We start from the raw sequence: 22240 nt of genomic DNA, 5'->3' as shown, positions 1-22240 counted from the left end.
GGATAGGCCATATACTCCTTTATCTGCCTACATTTTTCTCTGTTTCTATATTTCTGATCACTGCTGAGGTAGGTCACATGAGCCCTGGACCCCTGGAAATGCTTGGAAAGAAAGTCTTCAAAGCAGCATGGAATTTAACATAAGAGGGCTCAGCATGGAGTTGGACCAGTAGAGAATTCCACAAGGAAGGGTCCACATAGAAGAACACACTTTGCCTGGTAGACTGAGTACAACAGTAAAAAGTGGAAGGCATAGCAAGACGGTGTTGATAGGTGGCGCGCGGAGTCCTGGAGAGTGTCTAAGGTACAAACGGAGAAGCAAGAAAGGAAGGGGGTACTAGTATGTCGGGTTTTATGGATCAAAGTCAGAATCTTGTGTTGGATTCTATACTTAATGGGGAGCCAATGCTGATGAGAAAGTAGGGAATAATGCAATCAAAATGACAAGCGTGCACTGGGGCATAAATAGAAGTATTTTGGACAGATAGTAATTTTTAAAGATGAGATAGGGGAAGCCGAGCATAGATCATGCCACACCTATCCATTTAGCTATAGACCACCAGTTTTTTTGACCAGACTTCAACATTTACATTTAACCCAACCACTCTTCTCTTTGACCTATTATCTTTTGGGCACACCTTGAGTTGCTGTGACATTAAAAAAAAAGAACCATTTGGCAGCACATAAGTATTGCCATACTGGGAAAGACCAAAGGTCCATCGAGCTTAGCATCCTGTTTCCAACAGTGGCCAATCCAGGTCACAGATACCCGGCAAGATCCCAAAAATGTACAAAACACTTTATACTGCTTATCCCAGAAATAGTGGATTTTCCGCAAGTCCATTTAATAACGGTCTATGGACTTTTCCTTTAGGAAGCAGTCCGACTCCAAACCTTTTTTTAAATCATCTAAGCTAACCACCTTTACCACATTATCTGGCAACGAATTCCAGAGTTTAATTACACGTTGAGTGAAGAAACATTTTCTCCGATTTGTTTTAAATTTACTACATTGTAGCTTCATCGCATGCCCCCTAGTCCTAGTATTTTTGGAAAGCGTGAGCAGACGCTTCACATCTATCCGTTCAACTCTGTTCATTATTTTATAGACCTCTATCATATCTCCCCTCAGCCGCCTTTTCTCCAAGCTGAAGAGCCCTAGCTGCTTTAGCCTTTCCTCATAGGGAAGTCGTCCCATCCCCTTTATCATTTTTGTCGCCCTTCTCTGCACCTTTTCCAATTCCACTATATCTTTCTTGAGATGCGGTGACCAGAATTGATCACAATATTCGAGGTGCGGTTGCACCATGGAGCGATACAAAGGCATTATAACATCCTCATTTTTGTTTTCCATTCCTTTCCTAATAATACCTAACATTCTATTTGCTTTCTTAGCCGCAGAAGGTTTCAACGTATCATCAACGATGACACCTAATCCCTTTCTTGGTCCGTGACTCCTAACGTGGAACCTTGCATGACATAAATTGTAATGTAAAACTTTATGTGGTTAACTCCTGAAGTAAACTCCTATTCACTGTTTTGTTATTACCACCTTAAGTAATTCCTTTATCCCTTATTTGTCCTGTTTGTCTGTCTTCATTAGATTGTAAGCTCTGTCGAGCAGGGACCGTCTCTTACATGTTACTGTACAGTGCTGTTCATGTTTAGTGGTGCTATAGAAATGATAAGTAGTACTAGTAGTAGTAAACCAGACAAATTGTTTGAGCATTAACTCTATAAGTTGTTAGGGAGACACATGAACACCTAAACTGCCTGCTCTTCATGAAAGATAATCTTAAAAGTTTGGTGGGAGTTGCAAACACCCAGAAATCATGCTTACTGAGTTTGGGCCCTTTTCTGCAGTAGAACAATTGGTGGTTAGCTGAGAAACTTAATTCCCTGAGCTGGGGTTATAGTAGTTCATCTGGAAAAATTATAGGCTGAGTGGAAACCCAGCTGCTTCTAAACTTTAAATAGTGAGTGTGAAGCTAGTTTGGACTTGTGCAGCGTCTGCAGTTTTGACTGAATGCTTTTTCCTTTCAAAGGAGAGGGGGATGGGAAATATTAAGGAAAAGTAGTATTCAAATGAGTAAGAAGCAGCTTTTCAATGTTTATCTAACTTTGCTCTCTCAAGAGAACTTTGTATGGAAGCTGTGAAGGGAAGATCTTGAAGCTCACAGAAATGTATATATATATTTCTATCCGTTCACCTTGATAAAACAAGCAAATTCATTGATTTGCTTTTTTTATTCTCATGTGTGTATGATTCTTGAGATGTGAATACTTAGCGTGTCTGAAATCTGTCCAGTTGTCATTAATGACATATTAAATCTTAAATGAACCCTCTCCAGTTATTTAAAGTGATGCATGTAGATGTGAGTATGGCATAAAGAGCCAAAAAATCAAAAGGGAAAGGAGGTACAGGGTTTAATCAAAGTAATAAATGTGCAACTTCTATTGCAAAAAAAAAAAGTTTAATACCATGTGGAATATCCTTTTTGAGAGTAAACCTGAGAGGAAATGTATGATTAGGAGCAGAAATAGAGGATGGAATAGACTAAGTCTAATGTTTTTGTCACTTCTAAAAAAAAAAAAGAAATTTCACACTGAATTTTCAGCATGTGGAGGGTAATTCTATAACAGGGTACTTACCACAGGCCTATTTTAAGCCTAGTCTATTTTTTTTTTTAAGGTGCTTATTTTTCTTTGCAGAATACGAAAAACATAAGCATTGCCATACTAAGATAGGCCAAAGGTCCATCAAGCCCAGTATCCTATTTCCAACAGTGGCCAATCCAGGTCTCCAGTACGTAGCAAGATCCCAGAAGAGTAAAACTGATTTTATACTGCTTATCCTAGAAATAAGCAGTGGATTTTCCCAAGTCCATCTTAATAATGGCTTATGGACTTTTCTTTTAGGAAATTATCCAAACCTTTTTTTAAACCCAGCTAAGCTAACTGCTTTTACCACATTCTCTGGCAACAAATTCCAGAGTTTGTTTACACGAGTGAAGAAGTAGTAGCTTCATTCTGTGACCCTGGTCCTAGTATTTTTGGAAAGAGTAAACAAGTGATTCATGACTTCTCATTCCATTCCACTCCACTCCATTCATTATTTTATAGACCGCTATCATATCTCCCCTCAGCCATTTCTCCAAGCTGAAGAGCCCTAGCCACTTTAGCCTTTCCTTATAGGGAAGTTGTCCTATCCCGTTTATCATTTTTGTAGTTCAGACAGCAAGAAGCGTGTTTATTTTAAGGTGTAATCTCTTATATCACCTAGATATAAGCATTTGTGAGTGTAAATGATAGAATTCTGTAATTTACTTGTGTATATGTGTACTCTTCCCACACCTACCCAAATTCCACCCATGCACATGCCCACCAGCAAAGTACACCCTAGCAAACCATGGTATATACTTTCTGCTGGGCAGTCTTCTGTGAGTTCATTTACTGCTATTTACGTGCCTTCCACGTGCTCCTTAGAATCATGTTCATAGTGCTGAATTCCACTGGTAATTTTGAACCAGGCTAATTATGTATCAATGATACCAATTAAAACATTAATCTTCAAGAAAAATACACTGAAATATCTTTTATTCTAATCTAATAATAAAATAAAATAATTATTCTTTTGCACAAAAATCCCTCCTAAAATTCTAATACCTCATAACCCAACGCCATGAGGGGGAAGCGGGTCTAGAATCACACCGGAGACTTGGCAGTCTAACATTTTGGTCTCCTGATGATGCAGCAGTGAAGTATGGATCTGTGTTGAGACCATTAGTATTTAGTGGATGGAAGTTATTATGATCCTAAGAAGTTCCTCATATTTCTTTTTGCCTATGGAGGAAATGTCCTTTGGATACATCAGACTTTGTATTGGTTATTGAGGTTGTCTTCCAGTTGCAAGAAGAGAGTTATTATATTTATATTTGGAAGAACGGAAGTTCAGCATGGTCAGCACAATCAGTGCAGACAACACTTGAAGTTTGCCTTTCGAGATTCGTATTGATAAATGTTTTGAATAAGCTCTGATGAACTGGTTTACCTTTTAGGAACTTCAGTTTATGGCTAAAAGTTTCTTCATATGGCAATTTTGTGAGTAATAAATAAAATGTTAGTAGAATTTGTAAATGAGAGTGAGTGTGATTTAAAATCGTTATAAGGTATTAGAATTTTAGGAGGGATTTTTGTGCAAAAGAATAATTTGATTTTGTTATAAGATTGGAATAAAAGGTATTTAAATGTATTTTTCTTGAAGATTAAGAGCCCTGTTTACTAAGCAGCGCTAGAGACATGTTAGCATTTTTAACATGCGCTGTGTAGGCGCCCACAGTATTCCTATGGGCGCCTACACAGTGCATGCTAATTTTGTACATGCACTGAAAACACTAGCGCACCTTAGTAAACAGGGCCCTAATTTTTAAATTGGTATCATTGGTATGTAATTTAGAGTGATTTAATATTTCAGTACCAATTTTTTGGATTTTGTAGCCTGTGTAGTAAAATTGTAATTTTGAAAAGATAAAGAAAGCTACTCTGCCGATCTCCAATCTCCAGATAAAGACCATTGTCTCAGATTAATGACTTTATTGTTTACAGTGCAGAAGAACAAAGGATGAGGTCATAATACCAGCTTTTCTGATTGGATAGAATGAAGGTGCGCTGTTAAGAGTACCAGATCTACAATATTGATCATTTTGAATGGGATAGACAGACAAGAGTCTAGTTGTACCCCATGGCTGAGAAAATCAGGCAATTTCTTTCACCACTCCTTTTCTTAGAACCTAATGGAAGACCACTTTTAACACTTTTTGTGGATCTAATTTTAAAGACGACCACAACTGTACATCTCAAGATTTTTTTCCCAGTTTGTAGGCCTATCTCTACTCCTGTGTTAGAGCATGTAAGATCTGGCAATCACTTCATAGTACTATAGATGGATGAAGGAAAACTAGATCCACAAGCTCCTCAGTCTCAGATTTAAGCAAATCTGGCATGTGAACATACACAGTGAAAAGTAATAGCAAAAATCTTTGAGATAAGGAAATAACATCTTGATATTCTCAGTGCCTCTGAGAAACACTCCTGATTTTACCACTAAAAGTCAACAATGGCAATCTGTCTGTGTTTTTTCTGGTATTTATTTGTTTGAAGAGATCAATGTGAAAGTGAATATACTGCAGGTATCTTAGTCTAAGAACATCTTGTGAATCGAGGTCTGTCTTTATTTACTAGGCGTCTGATGATTATTTCAATGTACAAAGAGCAGTTAGACTCATGCAAGCTTTTTCCATTGCTACATTTACAACAGAAAGAGTAGCAGGAATGAAATAAAATTTATACATTTTTAAAACTTAGTTTATCATTTAAAAAAAAAAAAAAAAAACCCTCAAATATTCCTACCAGAAGCATGAAGGAAAACATGTGCAGAATGAATTTTAGAGTGTGTATCGTTTCTGGCTTCTGGTTGACCCCTAAGCATTTCATTTGAAGCTCACTTGTCATATATCCTTGCCCCCCTCCTCTTCCTCCCTCCAGTACTCTCTCTCTCTCTCTCTCTCTCTCCCCCCCCCCCCCCCCCCCACCCTTCACTGTCAGCTAGGCTGCCAAGCATTTTAAAGCTTTGAGCAGAAATAGCTATTTGCCTTTGATTTTCCATCAGCTGTTCTTTAGGGAAACATAAAGAAGTCTCATGTAACAAAATTGTTGCTGGAGGGGTGTCTCCAGCTTCATCTAAGTCTCAGAGCCAGCTTGAATTTAGTGTGTGGTTATTTTGGTTTGTAAAGTGAGGAAGGGCTGTTTGTAGCACCCAAGTACAGCAGTGTGGATTAAACAGGGTTAGATTGGAACTTTTTTGTAGCCTGCTGATTTGCATAATTCATCTGCAGAAAAATTCTCTGTTTTCCAATTGATGATCTTTACAAAATATGTTGCTGGTGTTTTCAGCTTGAAGGCCACCTGTTTGTCTTCAGTTGACATATTCATCTGCCTTTTTATGAGGATTTCATAGGCTGGCAGAAAGATGATGGGTCTTCATATACCACTGCCAGTTCACCAGTCAAAGAATAGAAGTTTTGTGAACAATAATTGAAAGTAAGGGATATTGTAGTACCACAGACTTCCAATGCACCATGGACTGTGATAGACATTCATGGGCCCTTTAACTAAGCAGTGGTAAGCCAGAACTACCGCCGTCTAACGCGGGCACTGGCATTAGTTCCACCCCCATCGCGTGGCATTTCTGGCGCTAGGGAAAATAGATCCCTGTTTTGTTTTTTTTTACTGCAGCAGTTACCTGGCAGTAATTGAGCAGCAGCGCATGCTGCCTGGTTACCGCTGGGTTAGCGCAGGAGCAGTTACCGCCATCTGAGAGGTTTCACCTCCATATGGCCAAACGTGGTAAGTGCTGTCTTGCTGCATGGCCATTTCTTTTTTTTTTGGCCTTTTTTACCTGCTGCGTTAAAAAGGGCCTCGGTGTGTGGCAAAAATGGCCGCCGTTAGCACACGGCCCCTTTTACTGCAGCTTAGTAAATATGTTAAATAGCACCTGTCCCAGTATAGATCTCTGTGGCATTCCACTATTCACCCCTCTCCATTGAGAGAAATGTCCATTTAATCCTACCCTCTGATTTCTGTCCAGTAACCATTTCCTAATCCACAAAAGGACATTGCCTCCTATCTTACACCGTTCTAATTTTCTTAAGGAGTCTCTCATGAGGAACTTTGTCAAAAGCTTTCTGAAAATCTAAACACGCTCATTGAATTTTTAAATTGTATTGTCAATTTGTTTTTATAGACCTTTTTTAAAAAAAAAAAAATACATTTTGTTTGTTGATTTGTGATCCGCCTAGAATTTAGGATTGTGTGAAATATTAAAAAAAATAATAATAATAAGTAAATAAATAAATGTACCGACAGGCACAGCAAGGTGGCATGTCTCTTCTACTGGGAAAATATCCTGTAACCTGAAAGAGAAATTCCTTTTATCTTGGTCTCACAGGTTATTATTTTACAAAATCATGAACCCTGTCAGTTCCATTGAATATTTTCGGCATAGGCTGATAACTGACAACGTCTTTATTGAAATGACATGACGATTAAAATGATTGCTCAAAGATTTTTAAATGTTTTAGCTAAGAATTTACATAACTTACTGTTAGAGCCAATGAAAAGCTTATAAATCCATTTAAAAAAAAAAGAGAAAGATTGCTAATTTGTAAAGCTCCTCATAAAGGGAGGGCGTTATCAACGTGCTTTTACTGCCAGGTACTTGTGACCTGGATTGGCCACTGCTGGAAGCAAGATACTGATCTAGATGGACCATTGGTCTGACCCAGTATGGCTATTGTTATGTTCAGAGCCCGGTGGCCCCCAAGTGCTGTGAACCTCCATGCAAATGGACCCTAGTGTCATTCCTAGATTTGGTCATCAGAATGTCAGCTAGACTGAGGCTTGGAATGCGAAGGTGCTGTTTCAAGGCTATAGTGGACTTCACTAGGAATTCCAAAAGTTGGGAAGTAAGACCAGTACTGGGTAGACCTCTACGCTTTGTACCCCAAAAGTGACACATTTAAAATCAGGATTAGTGTATGTAGAGGAAGATGACATAAGGTTGATATTCATAAATAAATTAAGCTAGTTAGTAGTGGGGGATGGGAAGACATTTTAAGGTTGAAATTAGTGGTATTGTGGTGGTATATTCCAAGACTGCATCATATAACTACCTATATGGGATTGGCAAGCTGGTCATTTTCTGGCTGCCTGTTTACGATGACAGTGTTTAATCATGAGCAAGTGTAACCTACACAGAGTGCCAGATTCAACTCTGGCTGTCTTGTTGGACACACTAGTTGGCCCATACAAGTCTTTATCTGTCGTTAAATACTATGCTACTGTGTTACTGTGTTTGCAGCCCTTGGGATAGCTGGAAGGATTGACGCTCACTGCAGATGCATTCCTTCCCCTGCATGGGTACTTTCCCTCCCCTCAATCCTTGGCACCATTCCTGTTTCTTGTGGCACAATCTAGCCACCTTGTGAAACTTGATAGCTAGATGTAGCCACTGAGGGGATGGCAGTTTCCAGTCTTGGAAATGTATTGACAGTAAAGGAGTAGACTAATGGTTAGTGCAGTGGGCTGAGAACCAAGGGAACCAGGTTTGATTCCCAACAGTGCTCCTTGTGACCATGAGCAAGCCACTTAATCCTCAATTGCCCCAAGTACAAAAAGTTAAATTGTGAGTCTACTAGGGACAGAAAAGGTACCTGTATGTTAATATGTAAACAGAAAGGCAATATATCAAACAACCCTCAGTTACCTTTGCAAATCCCTTTGAAAATGTTTCTCTCTCAGGCAAGAATATGCTATATAAGAAACTCTTGTGAACTGTTTCCCATTTGCATTGTCTAGATAATGAAATGTTCTGCTTTCTTCTAGGAGGCTGCTTTGTGTAGACAACTTCCTATGGAGTCCGAGAGCATGGCTCCGGTTCAGACTGCTGTGAACACACCTGCTATGACCCAGGACATGAGATCTGTAACAAATAACAGCTCCGATCCTTTCCTTAACAGGTGAGTCAAGATTTTGCTTCTTTCTTTCTTTTTTTTTTTTTTTAACACCCAACTAACTAGTTTATTTTGAGTCTATTATTGATGTTAAATCAGGAAAATAAAATCTTAGGGCTCGATATTCAAAGAAGCTGAGGGTTAAATATTTTAAACAATTTAACCAGGCAGGAGAGGCTTCGTGCCTGATTAAATCCTGCTGATCAGGTGACCCCCGGATTTTCGGTGCCCCATAACTGGATCATGCTGCTGAAAGTCTTGGGAGGCTGCTGTGGCACTATCTGGTTAGCACTGATGCAGTCCAGGGGTGGAGATGGGGGGGGGGGGGGGGGGGAAAGGGACTTGATATACCGCCTTTCTGAGGTTTTTGCAACTACATTCAAAGCGGTTTACATATATTCAGGTACTTATTTTGTACCAGGGGCAATGGAGGGTTAAGTGACTTGCCCAGAGTCACAAGGAGCTGCAGTGGGAATCGAACTCAGTTTCCCAGGATCAAAGTCCACTGCACTAACCACTAGGCTACTCCTCCACTAGCAACATTCTATGTAGAAGCCTGCCCTTGCAGATCAGCAATGCGACCGTGCAGGCTTCTGTTTCTGTGAGTCTGTGACGTATGTGCAGGACGTCAGACTCACAGAAACAGAAGCCTGCGCGGCCGCGTTGCTGATCTGCAAGGACAGGCTTCTACATGGAATGTTGCTAGTGGAATAGCAACATTCCATGTAGAATCTCAAATAGTAGCAACAGAATCTCATTAGTAGCAACATTCCATCTAAAATCTCCAATAGTAGCAACATTCCATGTAGAATCTCAAATAGGGAAAGGGAAATGGGACTTAATATACTGCCTTTCTGAGGTTTTTGCAACTACATTCAAAGTGGTTTACATATATTCAGGTACTTATTTTGTACCAGGGGCAATGGAGGGTTAAGTGACTTGCCCAGAGTCACAAGAAGCTGCAGTGGGAATCGAACTCAGTTCCCCAGGATCAAAGTCCACTGCACTAACCACTAGGCTACTCCTCCACTAGCAACATTCTATGTAGAAGCCTGCCCTTGCAGATCAGCAATGCGACCGTGCAGGCTTCTGTTTCTGTGAGTCTGTGACGTATGTGCAGGACGTCAGACTCACAGAAACAGAAGCCTGCGCGGCCGCGTTGCTGATCTGCAAGGACAGGCTTCTACATGGAATGTTGCTAGTGGAATAGCAACATTCCATGTAGAATCTCAAATAGTAGCAACAGAATCTCATTAGTAGCAACATTCCATCTAAAATCTCCAATAGTAGCAACATTCCATGTAGAATCTCAAATAGGGAAAGGGAAATGGGACTTAATATACTGCCTTTCTGAGGTTTTTGCAACTACATTCAAAGTGGTTTACATATATTCAGGTACTTATTTTGTACCAGGGGCAATGGAGGGTTAAGTGACTTGCCCAGAGTCACAAGGAGCTGCAGTGGGAATTGAACTCAGTTCCCCAGGATCAAAGTCCACTGCACTAACCACTAGGCTACTCCAAGAGCTAACTGGCGAAGTGCCCAGGTGATGATAGGACAGCAAAAAGGTTGTCATAGCTTTACCTGGGCAGTTATCCAGGGGCCTGTCTGAATATTGGCCGGCAGTATTGCATGACCCGAGTATTTAGGTCCATATTGTATATTTGGATCTGATTCTGCCTGTGGTGCTCAGCAGTGTAGAATTTGCTGGCCATGCGGGCTTGAATTCTAAGCCCTAAGCTCCTAAATGTAGACACCTAGGTGTCTAAATTCGTCCCCTATTTTCAGCCAAACTTGGGTGCCTAAGTGTTCAACTGAGAATCTTCCTACGCTCTTAAATATAGTACTGTCATTTCTTTTCCTATATTTAGGAGTCTAAGAAGCCCTTTTACTAAAAGGCGGTAGGGCTACTGCATGGGAAAACAGCACTACCATTGGGCGTGCCCTGGCGCTCGGTGATAGTATGTGTTCATCACGCGCTGTTTCCCACGCCCAGAAATACATTTTATTTTCTAGTGGGGGGGGGGGGGGGGGGGAGAGGTGTGCCCAAAGCAGTAAAGATTCAGGCAGTAAATGGCCGCATGCCTATGTTTTTATTAACTCATAGCCATTTACTGCCTCCATTGAAAACAGGGGTTTTTAAGGCCATAGGAAAAGTCCTATTGTGGGAGTAGCTAGCAAGGTAATTAAATTTGCTGATGACACAAAGTTATTCAAAGTCGTTAACTCGCGACAGGATTGTGAAAAATTACAGAAGGACCTTACGAGACTGGGAGACTGGGCGGCTAAATGGCAGATGATGTTTAATGTGAGCAAGTGCAAGGTGATGCATGTGGGAAAAAAGAACCCGAATTATAGCTACGTCATGCAAGGTTCCACGTTAGGAGTTACAGACCAAGAAAGGGATCTGGGGGTCATCGTTGATAATACACTGAAACCTTCTGCTCAGTGTGCTGCTGCGACTCAGAAAGTGAATAGAATGTTGGGTATTATTAGGAAAGGTATGGAAAACAGGTGTGAGGATGTTATAATGCCGTTATATCGCTCCATGGGTGCGACCGCACCTTGAGTTTTGTGTTCAATTCTGGTTGCCGCATCTCAAGAAAGATATAGTGGAATTGGAAAAGGTGCAGAGAAGGGCGAGTAAAATGATAGCGGGGATGGGAAGACTTCCCTATGAAGAAAGACTAAGGAAGCTAGGGCTTTTCAGCTTGGAGAAGAGACGTCTGAGGGGAGACATGATAGAGGTATATAAAATAATGAGTGGAGTGGAACAAGTGGATGTGAAGCGTCTGTTCACGCTTTCCAAAAATACTAGGACTAGGGGGCATGCAATGAAACTACAGTGTAGTAAATTTAAAACAAATCGGAGAAACTTTTTCTTCACCCAACGCGTAATTAAACTCTGGAATTCGTTGCCGGAGAACGTGGTGAAGGCGGTTACATTGGCAGAGTTTAAAAAGGGGTTGGACGGTTTCCTAAAGGACAAGTCCATAAACCACTACTAAATGGACTTGGGAAAAATCCACAAATATCCAGGAATAACATGTATAGAATGTTTGTACGTTTGGGAAGCTTGCCAGGTGCCCTTGGCCTGGATTGGCCGCTGTCGTGGACAGGATGTTGGGCTCGATGGACCCTTGGTCTTTTCCCAGTATGGCATTACTTATGTACTTATGGCATGGTAAAAAGTGGCAGGAGCGTGCGAGAAACCCACTCGCTAAAACTACTGCCAACCACTTTTTAGTGCAGCTTAGTAACTCCATTTTGCAGCGTGTTGCACACGCATAGACGCTTACGCGGCTTACTAAAAGGGCCCCTCTGTCCTTTGAATATTGGCCTCGTAATATAGCAAAAACTGAAATTTTGAAACTTGGAGTGTCCCTGATAGATTAAGATAGTTGAGACATCTGCTTCCTTCGCTGAATCTTTTTTTTTTTTTCCATTTACATAGGAAGGAAGGATGGCTTCAAGGCTAAATGTTAATACAGGATGAATAACTATATCCTTTAACACTGAAACATTGTCTTGGCAGTTAAAGTGAAGGACAGCCTAATCAGCCTGGGAAAGTCTAGTCTACAGCTTGTTTAAGGGGGAGGAAAAAAATAATGCTGAAGCAGAACACACAGTGTAATTTAAAAAAAAAAAAGAGGAGTCAAAATAATACACATTGAGTAAGTTGACCAAGAATTCAACAACGTACTTTTTTTTTTTTTTGTACCACGCGCTTTCCCACTCATGGCAGGCTCAATGCGGCTTAGGTACTTATTTGTACCTGGGGCAATGGAGGGTTAAGTGACTTGCCCAGAGTCACAAGGAGCTCCCTGTGCCTGCAGTGGGAATCAAACCCAGTTCCCCAGGACCAAAGTCCACCACTCTAACCACTAGGCGACTCCTTCACTAGCAACATTCCATGTAGAAGCCTGCCCTTGCAGCCGCGCAGGCTTCTGTTTCTGTGAGTCTGCAGACTCACAGAAACAGAAGCCTGCGCGGCTGCAAGGGCAGGCTTCTACATGGAATGTTGCTAGTGGAATAGCAACATTAACATTCCATGTAGAATCTCAAATAGTAGCAACAGAATCTCAATAGTAGCAACATTCCATCTAGAATCTCCAATAGTAGCAACATTCCATGTAGAATCTGAAATAGGGAAATGGAACTGGGACTTGATATGCTGCATTTCTGTGGGGTTTACATAGTATATACAGGTACTCATTTATACCTGGGGCAATGGAGGATTAAGTGACTTGCCCAGAGTCACAAGGAGCTCCCTGTGCCTGCAGTGGGAATCAAACCCAGTTCCCTAGGACCAAAGTCCACCACTCTAACCACTAGGCGACTCCTTCACTAGCAACATTCCATGTAGAAGCCTGCCTTTGCAGCTGCGCAGGCTTCTGTTTCTGTGAGTCTGCAGACTCACAGAAACAGAAGCCTGCGCAGCTGCAAAGGCAGGCTTCTACATGGAATGTTGCTAGTGGAATAGCAACATTAACATTCCATGTAGAATCTCAAATAGTAGCAACAGAATCTCAATAGTAGCAACATTCCATCTAGAATCTCCAATAGTAGCAACATTCCATGTAGAATCTGAAATAGGGAAATGGAACTGGGACTTGATATGCTGCATTTCTGTGGGGTTTACATAGTATATACAGGTACTCATTTATACCTGGGGCAATGGAGGATTAAGTGACTTGCCCAGAGTCACAAGGAGCTCCCTGTGCCTGCAGTGGGAATCAAACCCAGTTCCCCAGGACCAAAGTCCACCACTCTAACCACTAGGCGACTCCTTCACTAGCAACATTCCATGTAGAAGCCTGCCTTTGCAGCTGCGCAGGCTTCTGTTTCTGTGAGTCTGCAGACTCACAGAAACAGAAGCCTGCGCGGCTGCAAGGGCAGGCTTCTACATGGAATGTTGCTAGTGGAATAGCAACATTAACATTCCATGTAGAATCTCAAATAGTAGCAACAGAATCTCAATAGTAGCAACATTCCATCTAGAATCTCCAATAGTAGCAACATTCCATGTAGAATCTGAAATAGGGAAATGGAACTGGGACTTGATATGCTGCATTTCTGTGGGGTTTACATAGTATATACAGGTACTCATTTATACCTGGGGCAATGGAGGATTAAGTGACTTGCCCAGAGTCGCAAGGAGCTGCCTGTGCCTGCAGTGGGAATTGAACCCAGTTCCCCAGGACCAAAGTCCACCACTCTAACCACTAGGCCACTCCTCCACTTGAGCTGTGGAAATGAATATTGAGGCAAAAGTAAACTATGAACTTTAATTACTGGTTTTTAATAGAATGTGGCCAAAATGTTAAGGTTAGATTAATACTGTCTTGAACTTTTACTTTTTGCTACTGTAATAAATCATTGGATGCTGAGAATAAAAAGTGTTTTGTTTTCTTTTCCACAAGACTGTGATAGCTGTGAACAGAAAATCCCGTACACTACTTTCAAAAAGCGCTAAGCAGGAAGTTTGTTTTTGAGTTAAAAGCGACACCAGACTTTGTCACAGGCTTGATCGTCTGATGCTAGTTTTTCGATTGTTGTATTGCCCCTTCATCCAGCAGTCGGAATCTTTCCTGAAATGTCATTTTTCTTTCAATTCCAGCGGACCTTTCCATTCCAGAGAACAGAGCACAGACAGTGGCTTGGGGTTAGGATGCTACAGTATACCTACCACTCCTGAAGATTTTCTGAGCAATGTGGATGAGATGGACACAGGTGGCGTAAAATAAATAAAGCATATTGATTATTTTAAAAATCTTTATATTAATTTTTGTGCCTCTGTACAAAGCAATAAAGCGTCACATTCAGGGGCGTATCTGGACTTCGCCGGTAGGGGGGCCAGAGCTGAGGTGAGGGGGCACATTTTAGCCTCCCCCCACCCCCGGCGACCCCCGCCACCATTGCCGCCACCCCCTCTCCCGGCCCCCAGAACCACCTCCAACTGTCGCCCGCCCAACGATCCTCTCGACCCCCTCGCCCGCTGTCGCTTACCTGTGCTGGTGGGGGACCCCAACCCCCGCCAGCTGAAGCCATCAGCCTTCGTTCGTTTGTTCTTTCTGAGTCTGACTCGTCTGTGACGTCCTGTACACGTCCGTTGTGGACGTGCCGGACGTCAGAGACAAGTCAGACTCAGAACAAAACAAACGAACGAAGGACGAAGGCTTCGGCTGGTGGGAGTTGGGGTCCCCCACCAGCACAGGTAGGCGATGGCAGGTTGGCGGCGGGAGGGGGGTTGCGAGGGCCGTTGGTAGGGGGGGTCCAGGGCCAAATCTACGGGGGCCCTGGCCCCCGTGGCCCATTACAGATACGCCCCTGGTCACATTGTCTGCCGAGAGATGGAAGAGGGCCACAGCCAAATGGTGAGATGGTCCATCACAATTCTCTGTCATTTGGGAGCCATTAGTTGACAAACTTTCTTAGAAGACACATAAGGGGTCCTTTTACTAAGGTGTGCTGAAAAATGGCCTGCAGTAGCGAAGGCTCATGTTTTGGGCGCGCACAGATCCATTTTTCAGCGCGCCTGCAAAAAAAAAATGCCTTTTTTTGCGGAAAATGGGCACGCGGCAAAATCAAAATTGGCGCACGTCCATTTGGGGTCTGAGACCTCACCTGCCAGCCATTGATCTAGTGGTAAATTCTCATGCGGTAACAGGATGGTAATGACCTATGCGTTTTCAAATGCCACTCGGTGCGCGTAGTGGGCGTGCGGCAGAAAATAAAAATGATTTTTTTTTTCTGGACGCGCGCCATAAATAAAATTACCGCAAGAGCCACGTGGTAGCTGGGTGGTTAACTCCATTTTAGATGCTTACGCGGCTTAGTAAAAGGACCCCAAAGTGTTATACATTCAAGGATATTGTTTTAAGTCTCCTCATTTTATTTATTTATTTATTTGAATGTAGCTCTTACTTTTTTCAATAGTAGCTCAAGACAAGTTGTATTCAGATACACTTAGGTATTTCGCTGCGTTGGACGGCTTCCAATCTAAGGGGCCCTTTTACCGACAGTGGTAAAACGTGCCCTTAGTGTGCCTTTATCCCCCGGATTCTATATAACGTGCCTACATTTACTTTCTTTTCCGTGTGTAAGCCTAGGCATATTTTATATAACTATGTTTGTAGATTAATTGTTTTAATAAGCTGTTAAGCATTGTTAACAGCACTTAACAAGTAATAACAAGCACTGATTGCCAAAAATTCGAATTTATGCGCGTACATTGCTAAGCATATTCTGTAATGTACTGCGCCTAAATTCTAACAGGCATGAGCAGAAAGGGGCATGGAGATGGGCATGTTGTGGGTATTCCAATATTTATATGCGTCGTTATAAAATACGGGCCAGTGCGCATAAATCTTACATGTAGGGATTTACACCAGCTTTTCATTGGTGTAAATGGATGCTTGTAGATTCATTTGCATGAATTGCTCCTAAGTGTATTCTAAATACCGTGCGTACATTTACGCACGGTATTTAGAATACACTTAGGCGTGATTGCCTAGTACGCATTAATTTTAGGCGCCATATATAGACTCAGGCCCTAAGCGGGTCATTCCCATGCACTAAGGCCGAAAGGGTAAAATGGCCGAAATTCCTGTTTTTGGTATTAATGACTACACACTAATTTTGTCATTAGCGTGTGGCATTAAAACAGGTCCACATGTGAGCCCTTACTGCCACTCATTACATAGGTGGTAAGGGCGCACACACTAATCAGCATGTGGTAATGTAAGCTAATTGATTAGCGCAGAACACTCCCACTCTCTGTCCCCCCAGACACGCCCCGCAACATAAAATAGATTTTATTGATCAGCGCTTGCTAAAATTCTAGAGACGCCCATAGGAATAAATGGGTGTCTCTAGCGTATAGCTCACGCTTATTTTTAGCACGTGCTAAAAACGCTAGTGTGCCTTTGTAAAAGGGGCCCTTTTACTAAGCTGCATAAGCGTCTACGCGCACCCACTGCATTCCAAAATAGAGTTACCACGTGGCTCTTGCAGTAATTTCATTTTTGGTGTGCGTCCGATACGCGTGGCAGAGTCGGGAGTTACCTGGTTAGTGGCAATATTCATTCCGCTAACTGGGTAACTATCTAAATAAAGTGAGAACAGCAAAAAGACTTTATTCAGGTCGTTATGCAGTCGTGCTCAAGATAAGTGGCTGCAGCTGTTTTATACCTGTAATATGATGGTGATCTGGCTGCCAGTGATAATATGATAAATACTAGCAGTGCATTTTTTGTAGCAAAAAAGGTGCCAGTACTCAAATGCCAGGCCACCCTTCAGGGGTGGGGTGATCATTGAGGGACCCACCCCAAAATAGCCAGGCCCCCTGCAACCAGTCACAGAATCTACAACAAGGCACAATCGAGCTGTTTCATTAAAACTTGGGGACCATGGATCAATTTTAGCAAACAATGGGAAAAGTTGCCGGTACCCCCTCAAAAAAAGCCCTGGATATTAGCAAAGTACAGTATGGTCTCGATTATCTGACCTTCGCTAATCCGACCATCCGGCAGACCCCCCACCCCCCCGGGGACCACATCACGTTGCTGATAAGAAGTGCGCAGGTTCTCTTCCTGTTTTCTGGCTTCACATGCCTTCTGGTTAGTGTTAATACTGTATTTTAAATACAGATATCCTATGCCTGTTCTTTATGCATAAATATGTTTTCTGTGCATTTTTTTAAGGGGTTACCATTGTTTTCCACATTATCCGACTTTTCACTTAATCCAAAAACGGCTCGGTCCCATTTACATCAGATAATCGAGACTGTGCTGTAATGTGCAACTGAGCTTCACAGACAAATTCCATGTGATTTCTTTTTTTTCCCCCCCCCAAAACTGGCATATAGAACTGTTTCCACACACTGGTTTTTGCAAAATGAATAATTAATACGCTGTTTTGCATGATATAGCATTACCACTCTCGTTAGTTTTGAACTGAAAGTTTTGCATGCACCAGGCCTAGCATGAAATTTTTATAACACTTAGCATGTGGAAACCCTGAATTTCTCAGGTGGGGAAGAGGGGTGTTTGTTCTCACAGCCCCTTTTTCAGATGTTTTGGTATCTGAGAGAGGAACATAGACATTCATTTCCAAGTGGAAAAATGAGCCTCCCTTTGGAAGGATGATATATAAGCCACTGCTAGGCAACAGGTCCTGGGAGCAGGATGGTGATTGGTATTTTCACAAGCCGTTTCACATTAGTGGAGGAGGGAGCCCTGGGGGGGAACTGATTTGCTACATTATACACTGTATGTAAAACGTGAGAATGAACTGTTGCAATATCATATTCTCTTACAGGCGAGACCGTAGTACAGCCGGTCATGAATATGAACCCACAGCCTACACGTTTCCCAGACTTCCTCGACTCTCTCCCGGGCACAAATGTTGATCTGGGCACCCTGGAGACCGACGACCTGATCCCTATTTTCAACGATGTGGAGTCAGTACTTAGTAAAACGGAGCCTTTCCTTACTTGGCTGTAATGGGTGGTCTTAAATCCGTTCACCTTCCAGTATCCAACATTTCTTGAAGTGGAGGTAGAGCACGAGAAAACCATCCGACAACCAATTTGCTGCCTTAGTGACTCTTGATATATTACAATTTTTTTAGTAATTTTCATCTTTGGCTGGATCTCATTGGTCACTTACATATATATATAAAAATATATATATATATATTTTTTTTTTCGTAATATTCCAGAGAACGACTTCTACATCTGCGAGGTCTGTATCCTTTACTGCTCGCGTAGAAGTACAGTTACTCTTTCTATATCCATGAGATGAAACACATGGTTATTGGGTTAAATAATGAGCCAGTGAGGCTGGCCCAGTGCTTTGGCATGTGAAGAGCAGGTTAGTTCTGAAAACTTGCACGGAATCAGCCGGATCCAGACAGTCCAATAACTGTATTTATGGCAATAGTACCAAATGCATTTTTACCTATTTAACTTGAGCTTTAAAAATCTTTGTGATATTAATAAGGTTTCGCTGTATAGGGAGTAAAAAGTAGTTTTTAATTGAACTTTACCCATTATATATATATATTTTTTACTATATAACATTTGCACATGCATACACAGTACTATTGTAGATTTTTTTTTGTTCAGTATATTACTGTATGGCTTATGATAATAAATACTTCCAAATTGAAAGTAGCAAAGTGTTGGTAACAGAAAGGAACAATTACTACAATATTGCTAGATAGACCAGATTGGTACTAGCTACCATGGAATTTATGAACAATGTGATTTACGTTTTTTTGTATTATTTTTAATGCATTTTACGTGTTTATTTTGTGAAGCACTATAATTTTGTAACTGATTTCAATGAACAAACCAAATTTTGTTGATACATATAAGCCAACAGGGTCCCTGATGTTTGCAGAAATGCTTTAATTGAAATATCAGGGAAGAGTTGCAGGGGTCAGCTTACAGCACACAAAAAAACAGAAGCAAAATGTTGTGTTTCTTAATTTTAATAGCATAGCATTGACTGACGGTGTAGGTGGCGCTGTTTGAGTAATGCAATAGTATGTAAGCAGATGCCTGATTTTTCAGCCATGTGATTTTTAATCTTAGAAGAAACACCAGTTATTCACTGATCAGGTTTCTTTGACTGGTTTGCCATCCATGGCCACTCTGCCATTGGGTATGAAAGATGTGGAGGGGCATCCCACTCCTTTCCTAAACTCCAAAACTGTCATGTTATCTATAAAGACAACTTTATCTGAGGTGTGGGACTGAGCAGGCATCAAGCAGGTCATCTGAAATGCAACTGATACCTGAAATTCTGACGTGTTTGTTAAATGCATGCTGTTTATAATCGAAGGCTAGTTTAAATAGCTTTATTTTCATTCTTGAGAAGACACACTTTTTTGTGAGAGGCATTATTAATCCAAATCTCTAAGCTTGTTCTTGTTTTTTTAATAACAGGCAAGGGACTTTGCACTCTGTGTGGGTGTGTGTTTGTCAGGTTCTGTTAGAAAGAGCCTACAGCGCACACCAGGATTGTTGACGGTGAAGGATTTCTTCTGTCATGTTGGAAGGAGGCAAGTGAAAGGCTCTGATATGAAACTGGAAGAGAAGCTGGTAGTTGTAGAAGGTTTGAGACATCATATAGAACTATAATGGGGTTTCAGAAGCAAAGGTCACTGTGGAGGGAGACATTGATTAGCAATTTGGAAAGAGCTGGCAGATTTAGAATTAGCATGTGTGGGAACTTGTCTAGATGAATCTTTCAGTCTTTTCTTGGGGGAGAAATCTGAGCACCTCACATTAAAAGGCGGAGCCCAAACTACTAATTGCACAATCTTTTAAGAAGGCAAAGGGCATGAAATCTTTATTCCTACGGTCATGAAGTGACTTTACAGGAAGGAGATGGATATTTTCAATCATATTTTCTCACCAAAAAATGTAGAGGAATTGGTTGTTTTTTTTTTCCACTGGTGCCAGAATAGATTATTACTGGAGCGGAGGTTTCCCTGAACACCCATAGGGGAAGCACCATAATCAAAACCTCAGTTTAGCTGATGGGTTTCCTGTCGTACTGCCTGGTAGTTAAACTATAGACCAGAGTTGATCTGGGAAGAGTCTGGAAGTGGATTATATCTAGAGTGATCTTATAGCATTTTAGCCAAGGAGACAAGTGGAGCCACTCCAGGTTTTGCCACTGTTCATGGAGGAAGATGCAGTCTTATTTTTCATAGGGAAGTCTGGACTTCAGCTCTAAAGCCGGAATAGGATAAAACCAGGACCAACTCCCAAGTTATAGGGTCAGTTATATCTGAGATCTAGAGCAAAATTCCCCCTTAGAACCCAGTGTACTAGCTGGTCTTAGAAAGCAATAGGTGAAGTTCAGACAATTTAGTTTGAGCATTTTATTAATTAAGTTTTTTTCTTTTTTTCAAATTAAACTTTCTAGTAATAGTTTAAGATTGTGTAACTATAAGGGTAATTCTATCATTTGGAACCTTCATTTAGGTGCCACAAAGGAGCGCTTAGCGCCAATTCTGTAATGGCACATTGGGACGCCATGCTGCCAGAATCTAGGTATGACACCTTACAACATGTCAGTGGCAGATCTAAATGGTCTATCTAAGTGTGCAAAGAGACACGCATAACCGATAGTATTCTGCAAGGTAAGAGTGTAACTTGGTACCACACCCATGGTTTGCCCATGCTATGCCCCCCTTGGAGTTAACACATCGTATAGAATAGCGCCTAATGCACTTAAGTGTGAAAACACCCATTGAAGGTGCCTTTGATGCACATAAGTGACACAGCTCTTGGCATCTGTTGAATTATATCCAGATGTGGTCTTCAGAAAGGATGAAAAGCAATATATGCCCAATTCTTAAAGTAGAAATAAAGGAAAATAACTCATAGAGGATGTAAAATTATTAGGCAAGGGTGCCTAGGTCTACCTATTAACTAGTAGATATTCTGAGATTCTACACATGGGCTGTTGTAGAGGTAAATCCTCTTAGCAGTAATCCTTACTGTTGCGTAGGCCTAATGTTATGAAAACAGCAGGGCAAACTGGATGAAGCAAAGCCCAGTGGAGCTGTGAGCTTGCCTAGTGGAGGACTTAGGTTTGATTCCAAGGCCTGGGTCAGGGCTGGAGATGCTTCAAAGGCAGTGTTTTCAGCTCTTGGAGAAGAGAAAGAGAGTCTTAGCCATCACTCAATAGGTGTAAAACCTAAAGGATCAGAAAGAATAACAATGACTATATTGACGAAACATGAGTGGAGTCTCTCCTTTGCCCCTTAAATGTTAGAGCATAGGGACCTTAGGAAAAATAACATTTCAGTTATGGTGTTTCATGTGGTTCTGATTGTGTAACACCTGCACAGTTAAGCAGATATGCTCTGCAAAGCATGGTTAATTTGAATGAAACAGCTGCTAGAACTGGGAGGTTGATCTCTGGGCCTTCCTGAATTCACCTTGAGGATCATTTCCTCTGTCCGTCATGGTTGATATTGTCTACCAAGTCGGGCAAAACACAAAACTCAGTCTTGATGATGAGACACACCTACAACAAACCCATCTTCCCTTTAAATATTTTCTAACTTTGTAGCTCATTAAAGGCTAGATTTACTACAGGATGCTATTGCATTGTCATGCATTAACACACATTATGTACCACAGGTGTCATTATATGCAGTGCAACCTATTCACTAATGATGTGTGTTAACCACAGTAGTGCGCACTCTAACTTGGTAGCGCCTTTTAGTAAATGTAACCCCAGGGTTAGATGGAATCGTTAATATTAATTCTCTTGAAACTGAATTCATTTTGAAACCTTATTTCACTGTGTTGTTTAAGGATGTGAAAGAACATTTTTGTTTTACTGAGCTGATACTATTTATGTGAAATATAAAAGACACATGCAGACGTTCCAGGGCTGCTGTTATCAGTCACCAGGTATGCATTGATTCTGGTGACATGGAAGGCAGTGCCAGTGGGATGTTACAAAAATGCACCGTCTAGGCCAGTCGTTCCCAAACCTGGTCCTGGAGGCACCCCAGCCACAATGAATATTCATGAGAGAGATTTGCATCCCAGTGGAGGCAGTATATGCTAATCTCTGTCATAAATATTCATTGTGGATATCCTGAAAACCTGACTAGCTGGGGTGCGTCCAGGACCAG

The 22240-nt window shown here is 41.5% G+C and overlaps 1 protein-coding gene across 3 annotated transcripts in view; it reads left to right on the top strand.

Annotated features, from left to right (window-relative positions):
* The window catches only part of WWTR1 (WW domain containing transcription regulator 1), a 199231-nt gene extending 177935 nt beyond the window's left edge, over nt 1-21296 (top strand). For all 3 annotated transcript variants that reach the window (XM_030215722.1, XM_030215721.1, XM_030215723.1), the window contains 3 exons: nt 8442-8575; nt 14190-14302; nt 17891-21296. In XM_030215722.1, coding sequence (XP_030071582.1) covers nt 8442-8575; nt 14190-14302; nt 17891-18075 — 432 coding nt within the window. In that variant the 3' untranslated portion in view covers nt 18076-21296. The remainder of the gene's footprint in view (nt 1-8441; nt 8576-14189; nt 14303-17890) is intronic.
* Nucleotides 21297-22240: the final 944 nt, after the last annotated feature.

Source organism: Microcaecilia unicolor, chromosome 10 (genome assembly GCF_901765095.1).
Source record: "Microcaecilia unicolor chromosome 10, aMicUni1.1, whole genome shotgun sequence".
In the NCBI taxonomy this organism is placed as follows: Eukaryota; Metazoa; Chordata; class Amphibia; order Gymnophiona; family Siphonopidae; genus Microcaecilia; species Microcaecilia unicolor.
The sequence above is the reverse complement of the archived record's forward strand: the minus strand, read 5'-3'. Positions and strand labels throughout refer to the sequence as shown.